This window comes from Strix aluco, chromosome 2 (genome assembly GCF_031877795.1).
Source record: "Strix aluco isolate bStrAlu1 chromosome 2, bStrAlu1.hap1, whole genome shotgun sequence".
NCBI classification, from domain to species: Eukaryota; Metazoa; Chordata; class Aves; order Strigiformes; family Strigidae; genus Strix; species Strix aluco.
In genome coordinates this window covers 65,880,992-65,907,407 of record NC_133932.1, presented here as the reverse complement: position 1 = coordinate 65,907,407, position 26,416 = coordinate 65,880,992, and the positions used below count along the sequence as shown (strand labels likewise).

The following is a 26,416-nucleotide window of genomic DNA, read 5'->3' as shown; positions in this document are numbered from 1 at the left end:
ATGTTTTACTCCAGTAAATTCTCTGCTTCCCCCGTGACTCTCTGTATGCCCATAATTCTTAGAAAACTCAAGTAGGCAGGATCAGGATAATTTTGTTTTGCCAGTGTGATGAACCCACCAGTCCTGTCTGTTGCCTTTCTGTGAACCTTAGTCTCCCAGAACCAGAGCCAAATTTGACACCTGGTGCCAGCCAACACCTGATAGTCCAGGTTTTTTTGGCCAACACTCTTCAAAACATCTTAGCGCCAAGTGCAGTTCTCTCTACAAAGCTGAATGTAAGAAGTGTATGGACTGGGTTCCTTCCCAGCAGCTCTCTGATCAGGTCAGTCAGAATACATCAGCTTTGTTGTTGAAGCTCAACAGCAGGGTCTCACCAGCTCATGTCACGATGTTTTTGGTCTTGACACTTTCATTTCAGTCTGAGTTGCCAGGGGGAAAAAAAAAAAAAAGAAGGAATGCTAGCCAATCTGCAGCCTCACCGTGGGACGCTTTTGCTGGCATCCATTTTCCTATATTGTCAAACATGGCAATTTTTGGCCCTTGCTGGTCTTGCCCCCAACTTATTTATCATCTCTTGGTTAGGATACAGAGGTGGATGATGCCTTTGATCAGCCCACTTGTTAAATGTGCTGTGATACTTCTAGGAAAACAAAGGAAAATAGCAAATACGCCTAGTAGCAGCTGGGCTGCCAAAATACTGTTACATAATCTTAGTGAGATTAAGACTATTTTGCTAGTCAAAATTAAGATATTGTTTCTTTGTATTGCTTTCACTGTCTTCATCCATCTTGAGTTTCATCTCATGTATTTGGACAGCCAGCGTTTTGGGGCAGGAACTGCTCTTTCAGTGTCTGTGTGGAGTGCTTTGCTGAGCGGGTCCAGACCAGGACTCCAGACCATAACTAGGCATTTACACCTCCTGTTCACAATTATCATGTAGTTTCACATCCCAAAGTGAGATTATTTGCAGAGTCCTTGTGTTCCTAGCTGGGAGGGACCCTTCATCTTGGCATTTCAACATGTCTTGGAACAGCCTGAAATGAGCCTTTCCTAGAGAATGGTGGAGAGATCCAGGACCTGTTGGCTTGCCCACCCCATGCCTCAGCCTTTGAAGGACAAAGTTCAGTCTCATTTGAAATTGTTTCCTAAGTTCAAAAGATTCTGAGAAGTCCCTTTGCCAAAAATTATAGCTGTAGCTTCACTTCTCATGAGTCATTTCTCCCCACAGGGGTCTCCCCACCTTACCAGGCCATTCCAGCTTCAGGATGGAGTTCCTTGCAGGCTATTACTATGCCTTCTGAAGGTACAGAAGGGAATCTTTAAAACGTCTATATCTGGGGGAAAAAAAATTATAATCGCTCCACCACCACCACTGCATTCATTCTTCTGAGAGATTTCAGTAAAGACCAGACACAATGTATGTTCAACACTGGAAATGTTGTGCTTACATTATGTCACAACCTGCAGATAATTTTAGACTTCTGCAGATCTCACATAGATATCCAACTTCATCAATTCAGCTTTCTACTTATTTTCTTCCCCAAAATCTCAGTTCACGCACAACAAAGTAAGATGGTGAGATGTAATTTAGTGTGTATAGGATTGGTACATTGAGGTGATCCCCCAAAATTGCTCAGGTGTCCAATCTGAAAAGCTTAGAAGCCAATTTATTCCTATGCAGACTTGTCCAGGTAAATTTTGTACTGTATTCCTATTTCCCATGGGTTACTCCAGTATCCTTCAGACAGAGCCCATTCTCCTCCATTTGCCAAGGTACTCAGACTTGCTTCCTAATGCTTTGTTTACTCATTTACTTCTCCAAGTCCTCAATTCCAGTTGGTAAATCGGATGCCAGTGCTGATAAAGTTGTCCCCCGTTGTTATTTGGGTAAGATTTCTCCTCCCATACCTGGATTTAAAATGCAACCTGTTCATTATCAAGAACTGGGTCTCTGTGGACCAGCACTTGGAGGAGAGAGGCACCTTCCTCGGCGCTAACTGTGGTTTTTCACAGAGTTTTCCACACAGACTCCATGACTCCCCTCCCCTCCCTGCTGACTTGGAGCCCGGTGCTCTGGCATACCTCACTGGTAAGGTACCAAGTGATAAATGGCCTCCCCATGACAATCTTACTGCTGGTGCTCCTAAAAGGGTCTGCATGGGGATGGTGCACCTGGGGCTGCCTCAGGTGTTGCTGCTGTAGAGGAAACCAGTGTCTCCTGCATCAGAAACATGCCCCTGGAGCAAAATCTGTGTGGACAGCCCCTCTTCAAGAACCACAGTTAATGTCGGGTAAGTTACCTTTTTTTCCCCCTCATTCTGTAATTAGACATCCCAATTATGTAGTTTAATCTAATTAAAGTAATGATGCAATTATACAATAATTGATACATAATCGGCATGCAAAAACCTGTGTAAGTATTATTTAACCAACAGAGCAAATTCTAGATGAACCTTTTCACTCTTTTAAAAGTATATCATTTTAGCAGCCAACTTGAGGAAGGGATCTTGTCTACTCAAGCATTTTTAAATCCTTAGTGCCACTAGTAAAATTACTTTTTTTCCTATTTATGGGCATTCAGCTTCCATTGACTTCAATGGAAGCTGTCTCTGAATACCCATAGACAGAAGTAAAGCTTAGAGCCTCTGAAAGACTCACCACAAGTATCTCATTCAAAGATGGCAAAGTGCTACAAAGCCATTTCAGGATTGCCTGCTGTTAGAGATGATAAAAAAGATAAATCTCATGGTCAATTGCAAGAGAAGACAGCTCTGTGGTACCTGTACTGGTACATTCTCAGCAAACCTTACTACTTAAGATCCTTTTAAAAAAAAAATAATTAAAAATTGCTTCCTCATTATCGAAAATAACTGTGCAAAATATGTGTATTGTGTATGCACCACACTTACAGATATATACACTAAGCTTTAGCTGTGGGTCTACACAAGGTCTCATGCACCAAAATCATGAGAATATGCAGGTGGATGCAGGAGTCCTGGCTCTAATGCCACTAACAGGAATGTAGTTTTCTGTATTGGCTCATTTTTTCTGAAATAAATTAGCTGAGAAGCATATGTTTCATTGTATGAGGATGTTAGCTGTTTCTGTAATAGCTAAAGACTTCTGTTCTAAAATGACATCAGAGATGTAGAGGCTTGTCTGATAAGAAATGGGATTTCTTCTCATCCTTGGAAAATATTTCCTTTAACCTACTCCCCATCCCCTTAGTTGTGCAGTGAACTGTGTACCCTGTATGTTTTTTTCCCACCAGTGATGTGGCTGAACATCAGCGATATTTTACCCTTGTTTTGAAAAGCACTGTGGAATCAAACACATCCACATTTATATAACACTTTATAATTAATCCAGCATGTCTGAATGTGTGAGAAAACAAGAATGGCCTGTCCCTTTCTTTGTCTTTGTTACATAACTCATGCTTTAAATTAGGTGCATTATCTTGCGAGATGTTATATAGCAAGTTTGTTCAAAACACCCTAGTAGCTATGTCGGTAGAATTATTCACAAGCAGGGAAATTTCAGAGGAAAATGTGAATGTTCCCTGATAAGCAGTCACTTGGGCTTTTTTTGTTGTTGTTTTTTTGCGTGATTTGCTGCTAAGGATCTAGTTTTAAGTGTTATTACCCATGTGTGTGGAAGTATAATTTTGATTTGATCCATATTCTCTTTAATGCCAAAATTGCTGAAAAAAACTTTTTTAATTTGGTTTCAAATTCAAATATGATGGTATTACTGTTATCTTTTAATTGTCAGTATTCATATTGCTAGTATAAGTGTTTGTATAATCTTTTTCATGATAGACACTGAAAATAAGTAAAAAAAAGCCTACGACTGAACAGGTGCTCATTCACGGTGATATAAATTCGGTTCTACATATGGAAGTTACTGAGAGCCTGAACATATGGCTCACAGTTTCCAAGCTTAAGAAGAACTCACAGGTGCTTAGGTGATCCTCTAATCACTGGTAAGGGTCATGTAGAGAGCATCTTTGTCTTCCAACAGTTTTCTTCCACCCACTTGGTGGTTTCAAACTGAATGTAAGGGAACAGACTTGTCTGGGCAGTGTATGAAGAAAGTTTCCAGTGTCAGACTGAGCCCTATTTCCTTCAACCTAAAGGGTGCAATTGCTTCAGAGACAGAAAAAAAGCCATTTACATGCCTTTCTTGGATGAAATTCTCTCGTTGATAGGCTACAGGACATTGGTAGGTCCATTCAGTAACAGACACCTGAAGACTGAAAGAAAGCAAGGTAAATGCAGCTAAAAGCTATGGGAAAATTCAGCAGGCACACTACTGCACAAAAAAACCTCCCAACCTATTTATATTCCATGAAAACAATCTGGATAAAAACCTAACGTCCAGTTATTTCACGGCTCTGCTTACATTTGTTGCTAACAGAAGTCTCTGTAATGTAGCTCACAGCAACACCATTGTGCTAATTTTCCACCAATCTTTGTCTTCCTTGTTTTAGCAGTAAACTCACCCATATTTGACATAGGAACTGAGCTGAATTTGCCAACAGTTTGGTAATTCTGATAGGCCAGGGCTGCTGTCTTTGGTCAAGATACAATAACAGCCAAAGTACAGCTGATCTCATATTGCTGAGCGTGATTTAAAGGAAAATCTTTGAAAGAAGTATAACTGCCTGAATTACTACTCTTTTATATGTTTTTAAATGAGAATGTAAAGGCCAAGGGCATTTTTTCCTATTTAATACTATTAAATCCATCATTAAATCTCTCGCTGAACACTGGGTGAATTTAACGGTGCCCTCAAGTGCCGATGCTGATGCTTGACTGTGTTAATATTGTTGTATATACAGATACAATAAATAACACTTAGCTAAGGTAGTATTAGCAACCTTATTGGGTATATCAATACAAATAGCTGTACTAATGAGATTAAGCATCAGAAACCAATGGCGATGTGAATCTAGGCACTGGGGCTAAAATATGGATAGGGATTCAGCACATTGAACCTATCAATAAAACCAAACAGACTAAAAGCTTTACTGCTAGTTGGCATTAAAGGATTAATTTGAAAGTACAGTTTTTATCTTGTCTCATCTCACTTTATAACATGCTTTGTCTTAAAACTTCAGTCTGTCATGCGCACAGGTATTATGAGTGTTTCTATTTGCTGAACAATCGACAAAACCTGTGGCAGACCACTCTGCTTTGCTTTACTGTAACCAGAGTTACTCTGGTTGACATAATTCAGCACTGGGGATGGACCGGTTTTGTACCACTGGTATTTTTTATAACTGGTGTTCTGAATACATAGAGTCCCATTAGTTGAGTCACCTCCAGATCATTGTTTCTCCTCTCAACATACACCAGTTGGATGCAATTGCCTTGACCATGCAGATTATTTTAAGATGTCAGGCATAATTCCAGGATCCCATTTTTCTCACACAAAAATCATGAACTGTTCATGATTACAGTACTCTTACCGTTGTAGTAATCTCCAACTGTCTCAGTTTCATTTTGAGAGTGTTCCTTATTTATGCTTTTATTGCTGGTAGGGAAAAAAACTCTATGTTGTGATCTTTCTTCTGATGGGATTCTACATATGCTAAAGCTTTGAAAAATATATCCACTGCTTTGTTTTACTAAGAAACTTTTTCAAAGTAAAAAAATAACTGACCTGCAGTATTACCTTTAATCAACAGGGGTGAAATCCTTTCCTGGGCAGAAAAGTCATTGAAGGCTTAAGTGGGAATTAATTGATATGTAGACATTATGTGGACCTTCTTATTGCAGTGAATTGCAGTTTGATGGTTCTCATGAAGAGAAATCAAAAGAAATTAACATTTGCTGCCACAAAACAACCTTTCATTACTTTTAATATTTTAAATTTCTAATGCTAAGGCAGCTGTTCCTGAGTCCCTGCTCTCTAAAAAATAGGTAACATAATTAAAAAGTGGTAATGGTATGTCCTGTTTCCTTTTTCTTTATGTATTACTTTAATTTTTCCACATGATTTCTATGAAGTTAAAAAAAAAGAAAATATATACATCCTCATTTTTTTAAATGACAGCAAAAGAATGTTAATTTTGCTGTAAAGTGGATAAGTAAATCATGTGTAGTTAAGAGCTCAAAAATAAACAAGCATTTGTAACCATCTTACTTCCTTGTGTGCCTGTCACGATGCAGCCTATAATTTCATAATTACCTACTGTTTGCTGGCAAACATCTTGAGGAATGTTTTAGAGAGTTGTAAAAACTTTTGTTAGCATCATTTTTCATAGCATTCTAGCTGTAAAACCAAGCTGTCTTTGTACTGAGAGTCTGGTACAACATCAGCGGAGAATGCCTAGAAATGGTGAGGCAGCATGATATGCTAGTCCATGTAGGCTTTCTGTGCATATGGGTGTTTCATCAGGTCAAGTTTAATTGTTTCATAACCAGTCTGCTTATGAACTGTTTCAAAGATCTATTTATTTTCTTTCCATTCATTTAATTTGGTTTTAACCAATTTAGATAAATCTAAATGTACTTGGTTTTAGTTAAAGTGGTTTAAAACCATTGCTTTTTTTAAATAGATGCAAATTTCTCATGCAGACAATGCCTACAATAATGAAAAAGATACTAGTGTTACTCTGCTACTTAATGAAACAAACAGTATGGTAGATGAAGCCAGAACATATGCTTTAGAAGCAGAGTTAAGGCTTCAGTGTATATTTTCATACCTTCTACTATTTTTTCCAAGTGAAGTCACAGAATGGCATTGTTGCCCTTGGTACCATTTGTGCTGGGACAGGGATTTTCTTAAGGGATTTCCTGACTCCAGATTCTTTCAACCTTAATTCCAGTTTTATGTGTTTTAACTCATAATAATAGTACGGTACTTACAGAGATTACAAGGGTGCTGGGATGCTTAACTCAGGTTTGCAGAATACCTTGCAAATGAAAGTCAGTGTGTACAATAAGCACTAAATATTGTTTCAGGGCTTAAAGCAGACAGAGCTTGGGACAATGATAGCTTTGAAGAACCAACTTAATATAAACACTAGATAAGTGTGAATTGCACAGCTAAAGAACGGTCATATTTGCAGCTAGAGAGAAGCACAATTTAGAATCTGTTTTAACAAGAAATGCCAGATTGCCTAGGGACTACTGGGCCGAACAAAGGGGCTCTCCCTGCCTCCAACAGCTTCCCAAAGGCCACCCCATGTGTAGCAGGGAGAAGTGGCAAGTGCTGTTTCATGCTTCTGGCACTGGCTCCTGAGAACATGATGGTGAGCAGCAGCAGCCCGGACGGGCTCCCTGCCTGTGCATAACGCCCTCGCAAGCGCTCCCAGAAGCACTGTGCTGCTGGCAAGCCTAACATTTTTCTACACAGCAACAAGGGACTGGCCTCAAGCCCTCTCCCCACCGTTGCCAGTCTTTTCAGGGCGCAGGTCTGTATCTTTTTTCCAAGGCTGCCACAGCAGGAACCTGCAGCCTCTGACGTGCAGGGACTACAATTGTGCCAGCTCTGCAAGCAGGAGCAGTGCCTCTGATTGACCCCATCACAGGACTTCTCTCCTAAACATCCATTGATGTAAAAAATTAGTCTGTTTGTACTTGCTGATTTGTTCTTTTGACTCTGCAAAACAGATAAAAACGATTATAACAGGAGCCCAGAGTGCTCTGCTTACCAAACCCTTTACTGTGATGCAAAAGACCCTGATTATCTGCTTTTGCCTCAATAAACCATGCAAAGACTGGAACATAGCAGCAGGACTTGGGTCTTACCACTTTCCACGCTTTATTTTTGCCTCTGCTTTCAACAATAAAACCTCCAGCCTTGTGTGCAATTTGAATTGACCAGGGTTCACAGTGTGCATGGATGGGGGTCTCAGAAGTGCTTGAGGGACTTTGGATGGAGGCTGCATCCACTGGGAGTTCTCTATGAAATTTCAGCTATTTTGAGGAGTCTTCCAGTACATGTTTTCTTCCTTTCATATCCCATATGCTTTTCACACACATTTTTGGACAAAATCCTTCAAACATCAACACTGGAAGATGTCGAAAAGAAAAGGAGATCACTTCACCCATCTAAAATACTGTCAGATGATCTTGTCCACAAAAGTTTCTGTCAATTCACAGATCACTAAATTCAGCAGTTCAAGGTGCACTAGTAGTTTTGAGGACATTCAACTACATGTTTTATCCTTGGTAGAGAATAAAATATCCTTGGTAGAGAACCTCTACCATTGCACTGTGCAAGCTTTGTTTGTGAATTAATTTTTTACTGCTGATTACGTCCCAAAGTTATCCAGTAATTTATCTAAGAGGGACTATCCTCCAAATCTCTGCCCACTTGTGCTGGTATTTTTACCACTGTAAAAGTAAACAAAACCTGCTGCTCATGGTAACTTCTGAACAAAATCAGAGCCTAAGTATGCACGGTGCCATGTACATGCTACAAGATAGTGCTCATCCCAGAGAGATTATAACCTACATATACATATAGGAATTGGACTACATATGGGGGAAAGTGCTATTAACTCACTTTTCCAAGTGCAGCAGGATCTGGGCAGCCTTTTACATTGCAAATAGCCTTGGAGCAGGAACACTAGCATCTGGCTCTAGCACCAAGACCCACTTTGCCACCTCACTGGATTTTTTCCAGTGTGGGTGGCTGATTCTCCAGGAGAGTTCAGGTTGTTTGCCTGGGGAGTCCTGGAGGGAGGACCTCATTTGTATCTGGCTTCCACTTCTGGCCAGCGCTCCTTCCCCAGGCCCCAGGATGAGAGGATGGTAGTACAGAGACCCTCTTTCCTCTACGCCTACTAGAGGAAGGCAGGCATGTGCATTACTGAACACAGCAGGAGGCAAAGAGCCACCCTGAATAGTGACTATGACTACATGGACCTGCTGGAATACTGTTCTGCACACCCCGGTCCCAACTCCAGGGACTGAGGCTGGGATCCTGATGAAGAGCACCTCATCTCTCCTCTGCCATCCAACTGCTCTTCCAGGCTGAAACAGATTCCAAATGTGACTGTTTAGAAGAAAAAATTATAGCCAGCTAACCTTCTCACTACCCACAACATTAAAACTGGAAAACCTAATACTGGGTTGTCTGTATATTTAAAGAAAACATTTTAGGTGATCACAGATAACCTTTCTGGACAGCAGTGTCTTCTTAATGTGAAGGTGTTAAAAGGCCATATGGAATATATGTTTCCAAGAAACGTAGGGAGGGTAGGGAAGAGGGCCTTATGAGTGCTTGCCTCTCATCCTGATATGCAGATGGCCAAGATACAGAATGTGGTAACACTCTCAGATTTGGTGATAGAGACATAACCTAAGAGATGATCTAAGAAGTATCAGGGCAGACTAGATGAAATATTAGCACTGCCAGGAAGTCGTCTCTGAATTCTCCCTCAACTTGTATGTGTGACTGTAGCAATGAGAGAGGCCCAGCACTGATCAAAATCTCTGTGCTAGGTGCCATACAAAAATGTAAGAAATAAAGCTTTGCTCCAAGGGGCACAAGGCCAGACTCAGCCCCTCCAGTTGGAGGCACTTTAGGACTGAGTACAGCAACCTGGACTCCATCTCTAGACACTTCCGGAGGATGCTCCAGATCTTCGGTCCACTGATGTGCCCCATGCTGGAGTCTATCTTTCTGTTGACTATAGCAAGAGTGTCAGGCAGATGTTGACCCCTCAGTTAAACCCCCAAGGTTAATTGTGATGCATCTGGACCTTATACAGTCAAAAGCAGCAGGATACAACTATGGGTTATAGATTACTGATACACAAGGAAAGAGCAAACTTTTGTTTCTATATTTTTTCTAAAACACAATGGAACATCACTTTCTCTTAATCACTGCTTTTGTGGTCAGTACCTAGCATTCACATGTGAATACAAATGATTCACATGTTTTCTTGACTTACAAAGCCTGTATTAAGAGCCATAAATGATAAGGATTTTGATGGACTGAAAAAGAAGTTCCAGAATAAAGAACAACCATCCCACTTAGGTACATTTTAGGTGTGAGTCTGAATGGTGTATTTCATCACCCAGTCTGACTAGTGTTCTGACCTATGTAACAAGAAATAACTGCAGCTGCTCTCCCCTGTTTTGAGTCCATTATCTTGTATTTGGCTGAAGCATATCATTCAGAAAAGCATCCCTTCTTGATCTTAAGACTTCAAGAGATGAAGACAGGCATTTCCATAGCACTGTGTCCCAGCAGTGAACTACTAGCTCCTGAGGAGTTGTTCTTTTTTTCCTAACCTCAGTTTGCCTTTTTGTCCTTCTATCTATTGTCTCATGATATAAGAAGCTAGTGGTTTTCATCTTTTTCTATTGTTGTGAACTGACAACATTTTTCACTGAGACCTATTTGGAAATTTTGTATACATGGACTCCTATTAAGCGTGAACAACCTTGATTTTTTCAGTCATCTCTTGGGAATCCTGTTGAAGGTGTTGAGTAGAGGTTCTACCTTTTATCTTGGACACTGGACAGTTGGCTACAAATAGATTTTCTAAAAGTCATTAGGTGGTTTTTTTCCCCCTATGATGATGCTTATGCAAATGAAGCATAGTAGCTCTTAGTCTAACAGGGATGATCTCTGTAAATATCTGTGATCGTTTTCATTCTTTTTTTCACCTTCTCAGAATTTCCAGCATTTTTTAAGAAATGTTGTCAAAGAAACAGGCTATTCCAGCATTGGGCTCACCAGTTTTACTGTGCTACTTCTCCATTTGCAAACACACAATGATGGAATGAGCTCTTGGGGCAAAAGCCTGACATGTGGGGGGATTATTTTCGGTTGCTTATCCTCTGGTGATCTCTAACTCGTTTCCAGGTCCAGTGTCCCAGTCTACCAGGTATATATGGTATCCTTAATTTGTGGACATAAGTTTGTCTGTGTTCAACTCTGTATACCTATGTACTCTTAGCTGAACTGGTCTCTGTTGGCTTCAGTCATCACATTGTGCCACTGTGCTACTTCTAGAATACGAACCATCAAGATTTAACATCTTTCTGTCAATTCAGATCTAGGAGGCACACAATGCAACCTTGAGAACAGATGGTTGAACTCACATACACTGAAGCACGCAGTGCTACACTGATTTCTTAATCTCATTCAGAATAAATGACTTGTATATGAACAGATTCCCCAAGCTGTCAGAGCATCATAAACAAAATTGTTTGCTAATTGCAGTCAGCCACATCCATGCAAGGTTGTCCGGGAAGGATTTAGAGGCTGCTTTGCCTTGCAGAACTTCTCTGTGCTACAGCAGGGTAAAGGGGAGTTCCTGCCTTGACGCTCAGCTCCACAGTCTGAGGTCCCAGCCTGGTGTAATTTTCACCTGTAAACTGAGCATGTTTCATCTAATATAATTAAGAAACCACAAGTGCAAAACTTCTCAGAGCTATGCTTTATAGAGCCACATTTGACAGCAATTTAACTTTTAATAGTTTAATTATTACTTTTTCCTCCTATGGTCTTTTCTTACTCTCTCTATCATCTTTTCACACTGACCAAGAAGTCTGTTGTAATAGCACAGAACAGAAGCTTGCTTTCTTGTTATGGTTGGCAGCCTTTGCAGGCACGTTAGCTGAAGAGTGTTCCTTTAGCACCTTAAACCCTAACCTAGAGCACAAGGTATTTACTGCATGTAATGTCTGCCCGTAACTTGTGCACAGAGCACACAGGCACTATTGTGTTACCCATAAGTTCATGAAGCTTGAAATACTGAATCAGTTGGCTGAATGAGCTGAGCTAAAATTATCAATGCATACCTGCTGGTGAATCTCCACTGTAGACAGACAAAAGAGCTCTTTGTACAAGCCCTTGGGTTCCCAGGAACTAAGTCTTTATGGTACCCCCAGTCCTCTTAAACTGGCTTTAGGAGTATGAAAGACTAGAACTAAGAACAAATTAGGCCAAACTGATGACCAACTATTTCACCTTCTGTCCAAGGGAGTGAACCAGGATCACTAATGCACCTATCAGAAAGCTTCCAGCCCCCCACAAAATAAGAAACTTGAAAAATTTTGCTAGCTTCAAAAAAACCTAGATTTTTTTTCCCCACAAATCTTGCTTTGATGACCTCCTTACCTTTAGCAGTGTATTTTTGTCTGAAATAAAGGGATGTTTCTATTAGAACGTCACATGCATTTGTGGGCAAAATATTTACCATGATGGTATTTTTGTCTTCTCAAAACCGCAGATGTTTTCCTTAGTAAATGTGTCTGGTTTTTAGCTTAGGGCATTTTTTTGTCTGCTTCTTTGTCCATATTAATACAATCATCCATCAAAAACAAGGTAAGAGCCTGACCAGTGTCCTGGTCTTTATTTTCAATGACCTTTGTTTTGACTTCTTGAAATGTTTCCAGAGCAATCCTGAGGCCACTACCATTGCTTTGTTAGCAGACTGCAGAATTAACATGCTTGTTATGATCTCTGAAAATGTTGACTATGTGCACTTTTTCATTATTACCTGAAATCATGCAGAGATCTGGACCTTGAAGTATCCTAGGTCTTTTCCTTTCCTCTTTGTCCTCCCCCCACTCCCAAGAGGCAGCTATTCATCTTCATTAGCCACTTCTGTTAGCTTGCTGCCAACTGAGACTAGAAAACTAGCTGCATCAGTCTTGCATGGCAATTCAGGAATTAGAATCTGCAGTCCTTGGGTGCAGGAGGTTAATGCACTAATAAAGATTGTACCTTGATTAACCACATCATCTCAGCTTACCCAGGCAAGGCTGGTTTTCAGACAGTTTGTTGTATCATATAGCCCTATGCTTTCATCTAAAAACATAGCTTCTTAGCTAAGAACAGATATTCATCATTGCAACTAAAGGAGAAATTCTGTCCTTTTTTTTTTCATTTCAGAATATTTAAAAGTTTTTAAGGAAACCCTCTAAATTCTGTAATGGGACATGTTCTTCCTTTCCTGATAGTTAGAGGTAAATCTTTTTGTCTTAAACTCTGATATGAGAGAGCATGGCATGGGTTATATCATAATTAATACTTGTTCTTAGAATCAAACCACATTTCTCTTAGCTATCCCTAGCTTCTTCTAGACTTACAGGCTCATTTAGTTCTCCAAAAATTAATAAAAATTTGCAAGGCTTTTTGCTAAAGAATTATAATCATACAATGAAGGACCGAACTAAGTCAGTTTGATAAGTAAGCAGCTGTAGCCTTCTTTTGCATTTATCTGTCCTAGATTGCTGAATCTTGACTAAATGTTGCAGGTTATTTGCAGGATGGTTCCACTAAAGCAGAGATAACATATTCCAAACAGAAACTTATTGCACTGGCATTTGTGATTTTCTGTAGACTGAATTGATCTACAGATCACGTTGAAAATGTTCATGATTTGGAATGGTTTGGTTCTGTAGATACCAAATATCTGGAGATTTAATGCTGAACACATTCTTTAATGCTGCAGTCTGCAAAATCTCTGACCTTCTCCCTTTCCAAGGGCCTAATTTCTCTTTTTTTCTTCCCTCCTCCCCAGCCCACAGATGCACCTCCCCCATACACACACACAGAGTCCTGTTTCTATCAAGCAGTTTCAGCTGATGTCCATCCATGCAGGTCTGAAGAACCAAGCACAGCACAAATGACACTGTCACAAGCTACACAATTACCTTTATTTCTTTGCTTAGAACAAAAAAATTCCTTGACAAGCATTCTCCCCTGGATTGTCATATATCTTTGGATGTTATACTGATGAAGCCTATTGAAAGGAATTCATATTACAGAAAGCAACAGGGCATTCAAAGGGACTGGAGCCAAAGGGGAAAGGTGGTAGAATGTGTTTTGCAGCAGATTGCTATGAAAAAAGTGGCTCCTTGAAACCGTTTTAGCAGGAGTAGGGGAGACAGAAGAGCTGCTGACTGAGGTTCAGTGCTGAACTGGCACCCAGCTCAGTGTAAATTGTGTCCTTACAGCTATTTTAGCTCCATGACAGGGAGCTCGTAGTAGCTCCCTTATTTAATCCTTCATTTAGCAGGTGGGTGAAACCATGTTTGTCACTAATCTCAAGTTTAGAAAACATTTTGCATCATCCATGACATAAATATTAGCTATAAATTAAAACCCGTCCAAATAAGTAGATGGAAAGGCAGTAAAAATGGAAACAACAGAAGCTGGAAAATGACAAGATATTCTGTTGGGTGGTGGTGGTTCGGAATAACATGTTACCAAAAGGATAATGACAAACTAAAAGATGCTTAAATGAAAAGAGGAAAAATATCAAGTGTGCAAAGGAAACTACAGGGTTTAGGAGGAAGAAAAAGAGTTAAGGACATGTAGTTTGTATAAGTGATGTCATTGTAAAGAAACGAGGAAACAGCTTTATCTTTCTATTTTACAGGTGTATATTTGAGGTTTGGGTTAGAAAAAGTTGCAGCAATAACAGATACTAGAGGAATCAATTTTGAAAAAAAAAAGTTTGCTTTTCATATCATGGGAACCTTATCATAGTGAAATGCTGTCAGCTTCAACATAGTCTCCAAAAGTTTCAGTGTCAGACTCTTTGCTTTGGATGTTTGACATTAAAATCATAGCCGTGTTGTCAGCTAGTGGCAGTGCAGCTTCACTGAACTGAAAGGGATCTTTGCCAACTGACAGCAGTTAAAGAGAGAGTCTCCTGTGTTAAAAAAACCCCAACCTATTTTATGAAGACAGGAGAGTAACTGGATTAGAGGTTCTCAAACTGTGTCCTGTGATCACTTGCTAAAGAGTCTTGGAAAGCTCTGCATTAGCTTTGTGTTGCCTTGAGTTCCATCTGAATAAATATATCTAATCTTCCCTAAAATCTGCATTTTAGTGTAGGTAACTACAAAGAGAGAGACTCTGCAGTCCCCGTGAGCTAACCAGCAGAGTATTTGCAAAGGAAAATTGTGTCTCACCAATATCCTATAATTCCTGCGACATGTCAGTAGAGCAGTGGATGAAGTTGAGCCAGCTAAAATAATTTTCAAAAGGTGTTTGACAGGGTCCTTTATGATACACTACAAACATTTCTTAAATCATCATCTGTGGAGAGACAAAATATTATGAATCAAAAATTGGCTAGGTGAGCACAAGCAAAGAGGAGGATTAAACAGTCAATTTTCTTAATGGCCCAATGATACGTTCTGGTTTTGGCACCAAATGAACAGCAAGATAATGCATGTGGCTAGATTTTAAATCTGGATGATACCACTCTTCCTACTTTTTATTAATTACAATTTTTCTGAATCAGTTCAACCATTCCTGGTATCGTGTGCCACACAGCAACTAGATATATAGCATTGCCTTAAGTCTTAGTGAATACTACTATTTACCTCTGAATGATAATTTTCCTGAAAAATTACCTACAAGCTAGGGTTAAAAGCCCCAAACAAAACACTGCCAAGCTGTCATTAAGCCACGAGAAATGTCTTGTTACTTAATTATTGCTGCGGAAACTGAATTTGGAGCAAGGATACGCAATACTATAGATTTCTTTATTTGAAGATTTTCCCTTCAGTAAGAAGAAAAGCCAAGTAGGCATGTTGACTAAGATTAACTAGGCTTGGACCTTTTAGCTTGTAAAACTGAACATTTATGTATAACTGCTGAAAACTGATTTACTACAGGTGGAGATGAGTAGAGCTGTAGAGTTGTAGAGTTACAATATGCACGTGAATGAGACGTGCCATCACCGCCACCACAAAGATGCCAGTGTGAAACAACATCACTGCAACCCTCACAAGGAGAAACATGTTAGGAAAAAAAAAGAGGGTGTCTCAGAGCCACCCCTCAGTCTTGCGCAGGAGGATGAGAGCAGTTCTCGTCATCTCAAACAAGCTGTACTGCAATTGGGCACATGTATTTTTAAGCAGTCTAGTCAGGGCTTCCTTCTTTGATCCAGAAATCTTTGTTTTCCCCACTTCTGGACCCCAAATGGCTTCTCAGTGCTTCTGTTAATTAATATTATTGAGAACTTTAAGGTTAACTTCATGAAGTTTGGAGAAAGATCTAAACTAGTTTTAAATTAGACAATTATTTTGTAGGGGCTGTAACATTTTCTGGTACCAGGTGTTTTGGACTTACTTTTTGTTTGATTTATGCTAAAAAAAAATCCCTGCTTTTTTCCTTTTCTAATTTCAAAATTCTTTTGTGTCAATCAGTGTTCTAACACCAGTTTGAAGGTGCCGAGGATCTTAAGTACATTTAAATGTACTACTACCCCACTTTCCCAGGTGCCCATGCATAGTCAGGTGCCCTGATTTTTCAGAGAGGCAGTGATGAAGTTGCAATAGGAAGTCTGAGACTTCAGGACCTTGGGATGACTGGTTAAGGGATCAGCACAAGTAGTGTTCTCCTCTATTGTTCCAGTTGCAGGGAATGACAAGAGAAGAAACAGGAGGAGCCAGCAGATCAATACCTGGCTCCAAGCCTGGTGTCTCCAGCAGTATTTTGGGTGTTTTGATCATGGGTTGGTTTACACGGCACCAGGCCTGCTGGCAACAAATGGGGTACATCTGTCACAAAGGGAGAAAATGATCTTTGCACAGGAGTTAGTAGGGCTCATTGAAAGAGCCTTAAAGTAGATTTGAAGGGGGAAAGGAATAAAACCAGACTCGCTAGAGATAAGCTTGGGGGCAGCACATCAATGTCTGAGGGACGGTATGCTAGCGAGGTCCTTCGGTCTGCCATCTCAGTGGAGGTAGGGGATGGACATCCATGCGCAGCAAAGATGCAGGGGTTATTGGTGTGTTTGAAATCACAAAAGTGCCTGAGAATAGTCACGTAGGAATTAGGGCTTCTCCTCCCAGAAAGGTGGTGGGATCAGTAGCCCAACTGAAGTGCACACAGCATGGTCAACAAACAGGAGGAGCTGGAAGCCACTGTGCAGCAGGATAACTATGACATGACATAGTTGCCATCACAGGGACATGGTGAGGTGACTCACACAACCGGAGTGTTGCAATGGATGGCTGTAAACACTTCAGAAGAGATGGGAAAGGAAGGAGAGGTGGTGGGGTAGCCCTGTATGTTAAGGAGTGTTTTGATTGTCTAGAGCTAAATGATGGTGATGATAGGGTTGAATGATTATGGGCAAGAATCAGGGGAAAGGCCAACAAGGCAGATATCATGGTGGGAGTATGTTATAGACCACCCAACCAGGATGAAGAGGCAAAAGAAATATTCTATAAGCAGCTGGAAGTCTCACAGTTACTAGCCCTTGTTCTCATGGGGGACTTCAACTTACCAGATGTCTGCTGGAAATACAATACAGCAGAGAAGAAACAGTCCAGGAGGTTCCTGGAGTGTGTATAAGATAACTTCCTGACACAGCTGGTGAGTGAGCCAACTAGGGAAGGAGTACCACTGGACCTGTTGTTTGTGATGTGATGGCTGGAGGTTCTCTTGGGCATAGCAATCACAAAATGATAGCTTTCAATTCTCAGAGAAGGAGGGGGGTCAGCAGAACTGCTACCTCGGACCTCTGGAGGGCAGACTTTGGCCTGTTTAGGTGACTGGTTGACAGAGTCCCTTGGGAGGCAGTCCTGAAGAGCAAAGGAGTCCAGGAAGGCTGGACATTCTTCAAGAAGGAAATCTTAAAGGCACAGGAGCAGGCCATCCCTATGTGCTGAAAGATGAGCCGGCAGGGAAGAAGACCAGTCTGGCTAAACAGAGAGTTTATGACCTTTGGAAGAAGGGGCAGGCAACTCAGAAGGACTACAGGATGTTGTGAGGTTATGCAGAGAGAAAATTAGAAGGGTCAAAGCCCAACTAGAACTGAACTTGGCCACTGCTGTAAAAGACAATAAAAAATGTTTCTATAAATACATTAAAACAAAAGGAGGACTAAGAATCTCATCCTTTATTGGATGTGGGGGGTAACATAGTGACAAAGGATGAGGAAAAGGCTGATGTACTTAATGCCTCTTTTGCCTCGGTCTCTAACAGTAAGAGCAGTTGTTCTCCAGGTACCCAGCCCCCTGAGCTGGAAGACAGGGACAGGGAGCAGAATGAAGACCCCATAATACAAGGGGAAATTATTAGCTACTTGCTACACCACTTAGACATACACAAGTCTATGGGGCCAGATGGGATCCACCCAAGGGTACTAAGGGAGCTGGTGGAAGTGGTCACCAAGCCACTTTCAATCATTTATCAGCAGTCCTGGCTAATCAGGGAGGTCGCTGTTGACTGGAAGTTAGCAAATGTGGCCCCCTTCTACAAGAAGGGACAGAAGGAGGATCTGGGGAACTACAGAGCTGTCAGTGCCAGGGAAGGTTATGGAGCTGATCATCTTGAGTGCCATCACACGGCACATACAGGGCAACCAGGTGATCAGGCCCAGTCAGCATGCATTTATGAAAGGCAGGTCCTGCTTGACTGACTTGATCTCCTTCTACGACAAGGTGACCCACTTAGTGGATGAGGGAAAGGCCATGGATGTTGTCTGCCTAGACTTTAGTAAAGCCTTTGACACCATTCCACAGCATTCTCCTGGAGAAACTGGTGGCTCATGGCTTGGATGGGTATATTCTTCACTGGATAAAAAACTGGCTGGATGGCTCGGCCCAAAGAGTTGTGGTGAATGGAGTTAAATCCAGTTGGCAGCTGGTCACAAGTGGTGTTCCCTAGGGCTCAGTTCGGTTTAATATCTTTATCAGTGATCTGGACAAGGGGATCGAGTGCACCCTCAGTAAGTTTGAAGATGACACCAAGTTGGGTGGGAGTGTTGATCTGCTCAAGGGTAGGAAGGCTGTAATGGGCCGAGGCCAGTTGTATGAGATTCAACAAGGCCAAATGCCAGGTGCTGCACTTGGGCCACAACAACCCCCAGCAGCACTACAGGCTTGGGGACCAGTGGCTGGAGAGCTGCCAGTCAGAGAGGGACCTGGGGGTGTTGATTGACAGCCGGCTGAACATGAGCCAGCAGTGTGCCCAGGTGGCCAAGAAGGCCAATGGCATCCTGGCTTGTATCAGAAATAGCGTGGCCAGCAGGAACAGGGAAGTGATCTTACCCCTGTACTCGGCACTGGTGAGGCCACACCTCGATTACTGTGTTCAGTTTTGGGCCCCTCACTACAAAAAGGACATTGAATTACTCGAGCGTGTCCAGAGAAGGGCAACGAAGCTGGTGAAGGGTCTGGAGCACATGTCGTACGAGGAGCGGCTGAGGGAACTGGGGTTGTTTAGTCTGGAGAAGAGGAGGCTGAGGGGAGACCTCATCGCCCTCTACAACTACCTGAAAGGAGGTTGCAGAGAGCTGGGGATGAGTCTCTTCAACCAAGTAATAAGTGATAGGACAAGAGGTAATGGCCTCAAGTTGTGCCAGGGAAGGTTTAGACTAGATATTAGGAAGCATTTCTTTACAGAATGGGTTGTTAGGCGTTGGAATGGGCTGCCCAGGGAGGTGGTGGAGTCCCCATTCCTGGACGTGTTCAAGAGGCAGGTTGACATGGCGCTTGGGGATATGGTGTAGTTGGGATCTGTTAGTGCTAGGTTAACGGTTGGACTAGATGATCTTCAAGGTCCTTTCCAACCCAGATGATTCTGTGATTCTGAACAGAGGTTGTGGAGTGGTGAGTGTCTGTCTCTTCTCCCAAGTAACATGTGATAGGACAAGAGGAAATGGCCTCATGTTGCACCAGGGGAGGTTTAGATTGAATATTAGGAAAAATTTCCTCACCGAAAGGGTTGTCAAGCATTGGAACAGGCTGCCCAGGAAAATGGTTGAGTCACCATCCCTGGAGGTATTTAAAAGACATGTAGATGTGGCGCTTAGGGACATGGTTTAGTGGGGAACTTGGCAGTGTTAGGTTTGTGGTTGGACTCAATGATCTTAAAGGTCTTTTCCAACCTAAACGATTCTATGATTCTATGAAATTTTCATCAGTCCATTTGAAACATTGTTTTCAGTCCAGTGGGTGCCTTATGCCAATACTGCCAATCCCAAACTCCAAAGACAGGCAAGTCAGCTGAGCAGAAAAGAGAAGCTGTGCATGAAAGCTTATTCTAACCATAAAAGTTGAGGCCTTTCTGTTTAGTTAGATAGTTGCCATTTGGGTTTACATTTTCAAACATTTCACACCACGTACTAAAAAAAGATGTTGATATAATCATATGTCACCACTAGTGCTTTTAATCTGTCTCAAATATCTTCAGATAGTCTAAAATTACAAGATTTGACACACAGGAACATATTCTGAATTTGTTTCTGCTTGACCTTGCAAAGTGTTGACACTTGCTGGACAACACCTAAATGCTTTCTCCTAATTTTTGAGATTCTGTTCTTGGCAGACAGAAGGAGCCTGTGCACATAGTTTAATGTTTCTCTTTTCAAAAAATATTTTACTATGTTTAAATCTTACCACTCCTCAGTGGTGTCAACCTATAGTTTGGGGTATTTTTCATGTTAGTTTTCTGATTTCTTTTTTTCTAATTTGATTTCATTTTTTAGTTGTCTGAATTTCAAAGAGTAGTGATAAATACACCATATGATCACAACTCAAAATATTATTCTAGTACATTCACATTCAGATATTCATGATAATGGCAATTATTAACCCTGGCAAATATCAGTGGTCTTACTAAATCTTTGTGTCAGAAAGGGTTATGTCAAAGTTAAATTATGTAGAAAGCTTTATTATATACCACAACTCAAAGTAAAAAGGAAGACAAGAAGCTAGCTGAAAAAAAACCAAAAAAACCCAAAAAACATTAAGGGCATTTTTCATTGAAGTGTGGATGAGAAATAATCTTGGGGAAAAAAAGAAATGGGAGATTTTGACATGTCAAAAAAAAAGGTCATCCTTATTTTTAATCAGCCCTCTGGTCTTTTCCCTGGATGAAGGCATCATTGTTGGACTCGGGCAGGCAAGGTGGGAGGGAAGAGCTCTGCTGCTGTAACAGATTGGTTTCTGCATGGCATATAGCAGACTTCTCAGAAGATGTTTCCCTGAAGGTGACAGTGGGGGTCAGCCACCACATAACCTGGAGGAACTGTTTCTTGGGCAAATGGAAATCATAAGTACTGAACAGCATATTTCACAAGTAGGATAACTTCAGGTCAAAGCCACCAGACATTCCCAGTCTGTCTGCCCCAATTCTTCAATTGATAGAGATAACCTAACGCATTGCCCTTCAGAAAAAAGGAACACATCGTTCATTCCTATGCACACTTTTGGGCTCAGCACCTCAACTTGTAGGGAAAAACACTTTGTTTGTTTGGGGATGCGGTTTTACTGGTGGAAACACCGTTAGTCTATATGCACAACATCACATTTTCTAGAAAGTAAGTAAATGATCCTGTAAGGGAAAAGCAGAGAAAAGCAGGTGAGAAAGCAATACTTTTTTAGATCACAACCTAAGGATTAAATGGCCACATTACAAATCTCGTTTTTGTCAATTTATTTACTGTTGGAATATTTCTCAATATGTAATTCCTTAATCTTTTGAAAACAATAGAACATGTGCCAGGTACTTGTAGCAAATAGCAATCTTGCCTGTGGGTTTTGTTGCCTGAGTTTAAAGAACTTACTGTATATTAAAAATTGCTATATACTGCTATTGCTGGCACTTATCAGATAAGGAAGTTATAAGATGAACAATCTGCCTCAAAGAACTGAAAAGCAAAGCAATTCTGATAGTGAAACTGCAAACCAGATGATGCACTGATTAGAGGCACGCACATAGATTACAGAAGTATAATAAATCATGTAACTTTTTAGCCTCGAGTAAAATAAAACAATGCAGTTTTTATTAGGAAATAAACTGTTTATCAAGAATGCTTTAAAGGTGACATTTATTACTAATAAACTATGTTGAAAGGGCTGATCCTTTCATTGGCAAAACAGACAGAGACTTTCTTCTACATAAAAAATGCCCAAGCTCAGTCCCTGCCTGGTCAGGAAGCACTTCCATCAGCTCTAATAAAGGATGGGCAAGACACTCACCCACACCTTTCTTCATAGAAGGACATTTTCTTTTCTCTTTAGAAAGGAATGAGTCATGGAAATACGACTCCAGTATTATTTTAGGACTGATCATGGATCTCAGCACGACTCCTTGGAATATCACTGAGAAACAATTCCACAGTCAGCTAATGGTATCAAAACCCAGCAAAGCATCTGCCAGGCAAACTCTTGATAGTGTCAGTGAGCCCCCTGCTTAGGCAGGATGTTATTTGCTCTTCGGCTCTTGAAACTTATGGACCGACTCTTCAGGGTTGTCACGCTCTGTGCTACTTCTCATATTAATTCTGTTAAGTCACTGTGTGCCAAATATTATGGCTGCTGGTGCTGAACATGTAAAAAAACATGTCCATCCTTTAACAGCTTGCACTAGAGAGGAATGTGAAGCCTCTCTCTTAACAAACTTCTTGTTTGAAGTGTTTAATTTACACCTCCCCAAAAGTAGCCTTGCTTTGGAAACCAACTCATTCTGGCTTGAATAACAGTATTGAATGTGTGTCTACCTGCTACCTGAAACTGTGTCAGGAATGACTGCATACAAGTCAGGTCAAGCTACTTATGTCTCTTAGCTATTAAAAAATGTCCTTCAGAACAGCACAGGGAGAAGACAAAGGTGGAGTGCGGCACACCTTGTTTAGGGCTTGCCACATGTTTGCGTCCTGCAAGGCACAAACATGTTGCAGTTAGGAACTTACTCAACTCCTTTACAATGATAAAGGCAATTTTAGGAATTAACCATTCAGCAAGTGTTAAGCATTTATCATTCTGACCTTGTCTATGAAATCTATTTCATGATTAGTCCATAGTGTGCACCCCATTACTTGGTCATGAACTGAAATTTCTGTTTCTATGCTACAAGAAAAAGTTATTCTGTTAGTCTCACCAGCCAGAATACATTGCATGATTAAAATGTGGTTGCAAATTGTCAGAAAAATCAAATTTCTTGCACTTAAGAGACATTAACTATTCAGGAAAATGAAACGGTGCTTAAGAACTGCTCTCAAGAGTCTGTGATAAAAATCAATGTAGCTCGTGTATTGTCTAGATTATATGTAAACTGGGCATCTCCTAGAAGCTGCAGTAACTTAAATATTCCACTACCCAGGCACTCTTGCTACTGATATACTATCATTGTCTCCTATTCCACTGATTTCTAAACAGTTTGCTGTACAATATTGTTTTTCAGGAGATGACCCATTCATGGCCTCCACCACTGTCAGCTATTCACACACCAGGAAAGGCAGAACAAAGCAAGTTTCCCTTCCCAAACAAGGTAAGACACACAACATCATGTAGAACCATGCCTCCTGCACCTCAAAATATGTCCTGCGTGAGCCCTGACTAAGCATGTGAGGTCCTTGGGCTGAGGTTGATGCCGTGCTAATGACCTTCTCCATGTGTGTGCCAGTGTCCACTGCCTTTTCCTTGTTTACAGCCTCTGCAGGGCTACACGGCCTTGTTTGCCTATCTCCAGCAGCAGCACTGATGCTGGTATGTAGGTCATGAGTTCCTCACCACAAGGCAAAAATGCAGGTGTCCCTGGTGGGGTGTCCAGATGTGGTGCCTTCTGCGGGCACCTGCTGAAGCTCCTGACTGATACTTCAGGGCACAAACAGCTGCTGTGAGTCAAGAAGCTCCTGCTTGCATCCATTGCTCCTGCTTCATTTGTCTTTGCTAGCCGAGATTTTTGTTGAGACCATTGAGGTCTGAGGTGGGCTTTACTAATACAGTCATGGGCTGAGGAGTCGGCATACATCCCCTGCCACCAACCTGCCTTCAAGGACAGCTTTGCTAGAGAGGCAAGCAGCCCAGTTCCATGATGCCCAGAGGGGCCACAGAAGTATTTGCCAGGGAAGTATTTGGTCCCTCAAGGGACCAAGGCCACTGGTCCTGCTGATGGTCCCTTGAAACCAGCTCTGCTGTTGTATGTGTATCCCAGGGAGGATGCAGTGTGGCATGGTAAAGTTCATCGGCATGACCTTGGGGAAACCACATTATTTATACTTTGTAAGTCAGAAGGGAATTAAATCAGCTATCCTATGTAAAAGCCAATAAAAATTTCACATTGTATCACCATATACTGTTTATATGCCACAAGCATATTTCATGAAGTGTTCAAGCTTGAAAGATGGTATTGATGCTGTTTATAGCCTTCCTCCTGTTAAAGCAAGCTCCTTTGGTAACTTTTAAGTCCATTCTGCAAAATTTAGTGCAGGGAATAATTATAACCACAAAGCCAAGAAACACTCAAGATTTCCCTACAGTAAAACAGCTTTTCCGTGGATGAGAGTGTCATGATTTTGAAGTACCAGGGGTGTAAACCAAAACATCTCTGGCATGTTATGAAAGAAAAAGAAGGAAATAACTCACTGTCTATTTGCTCATTGAAGGCAGACAGCCGACTGAAAATGGTAGGCGGGCTAGAGGCTTGTTACGTTAGAGTAAGTCCAGTAGGAGATAAATGGATCAGCAGCTTACAAGCAGGTGAAGTGCCCAGATATGGATGACAAAAACAAAGTGGTGTTTGCAGTTCTGCAGTTCCTGCCATAATTATCACCACACGATGTGCTTGTATGGTATGCGTGCAGATGGGCATGGGCAAGATGGACCTATCAGCATATCTGTGTGACCATCATGAATGCACTTCCTCACAACAAAATGTATTGTGATAAATATAGGAAAAGGAGAATGACATACCATAGGGAAAAGATGTGTGAATAATGGTTGATACTGACTTTCTCATCTTCTCTCCGCCTGTTCATTCATCTTTCCGGAAAATATTCTAATAGTTTGAACTGCAGAGCCATTTCAGAGATCTATCATTCATTTTTAAAGAGCCTTTTCTAGATGGTTTCCTTTTCTCTTACAAAAGTAGATTTTCCATTTTATTTAAGCTTAGGATGGACAAGATTTCATCTACTAATATATGAGCATACTTTTGTACATACAATAACATCGCAACTGTATTGTGGCCTGGGTGGTCTGCATGGTCAAAAATTATCTGCTTTGTGTGAGATGGGGAAGAAGTACCTAACAAAACCCTGAACGGAGTCCTGGAAAAATCCTGCGTCACTGTCCATACATCATGTTAATTTTAGACACCACCTCTACTTTAAAATATTTTAAAATGATTAAATGCTACTTCTGTGGCTTACTCTGAACCTGTGGAGTTGCAGACTTTAGAAGGCATCTGCTTTTCAGGCTCCAAAATGCAGAGAATGGTTTCCTAATTTTTCAAACATGTCTTTGAGATATTCGTAAGCTAGCTATTGCTTTTCACAAAGTGTGGTGTAAAATCTTTATTGGATCTCATAGGGGTTGTCTCCATAACTCTTAGGAAGCTTTCCCACAGGTAAGATATGTAGCTGTCCCAACTTGTTAAAACCTAAGGACTACACCAAACTGTTGTGGATTGCACATTATTCAGATAAATGAGCCTGTCAGTTAAGTAGTGGCCAAGGCCAGCAAAGAGGCTAAAAGGCTAAATTCGGGGCATCGGCTTCATCTCTTAGTTCCAAGCAATCCATGGTACCGTGAATTCATTTTCAGTCTTTATGGCAGTGTTGAGAGATCAGTTCACTTCATTTGCAATGACTCTTCCAGCCAGAGAAGCAGGTGGGCCGCAATCCTTTTTAACAGAAGACAGTTCCCAAGTGTGAAGATACTCATCATTTTGGGAATGAGAAAAAGAGAAGCTTGTAGGACTACTGCCCTGTTGCAGGGATGCAAATCATCCTTACTTTTCTGTCTATAAAAACTGAGTGTCAGCATCATTAGTTCCCATACATGCCACACTGCTTTTAACCTGCAACTCAAGTAATTAGTGATCTGACAGCTTAAAACTTGAAATTTATTAATTAGGCTATTAAAGTTTCAAAGGCCACAGCAACTATAGCCAGACTGGTTTTGAAATCAGTCTAGTAATAAAAGCTAAATAACTGAGGTTTATATATCACAAATATAACAGAATTGCATATTTGAAACTGCATGTGTGGATGTGTCCATCTATACAACTATATGCTCAGTGGTTGGGGGGGATGTATGTGCATATGCTGTACCTGTATATGAAATCAGACCTCATTAACGTGTGCATTAATGCACAAGAATGGAAGGAAAGTCCAGGTCAGGTTTGACACGTGTGGCAGTGCTCAGTAGGTTTCCCAGCACAGCACTGCTGGGAGAGCACACTTAAGGAACTGTCCTTTATGTAATAGAGGGCATAAAGTTACATTTCATCCTTAACTTTGAATTTGTTTTCTCTGTGGAATTAATTTGTACTCTTGAATTTACTAGGAAGGAGCAATGACAGTCTCTTTACTTCTTGTTTTTCAAAGCTTGAGGATAATTGAATCAGTGTGTGATGTGAAAGGCTGTGTGTGCTTTCCTTTCTCCTATCTGTCACATTTTGTTACGTACAAATGATCAGGCATTATTTGATTGTAATTTTATTAAAAACATCTTAATAAATA

General features: G+C 41.0%; 1 protein-coding gene across 2 annotated transcripts in view; it reads left to right on the top strand.

Moving 5' to 3' along the window:
- AFF3 (ALF transcription elongation factor 3) overlaps positions 1-26,416 on the top strand; it is a 336,079-nt gene that overhangs the window by 178,722 nt on the left and 130,941 nt on the right. For both annotated transcript variants that reach the window (XM_074815074.1, XM_074815073.1), the window contains one exon: positions 23,134-23,220. In XM_074815074.1, coding sequence (XP_074671175.1) covers positions 23,134-23,220 — 87 coding nt within the window. The remainder of the gene's footprint in view (positions 1-23,133; positions 23,221-26,416) is intronic.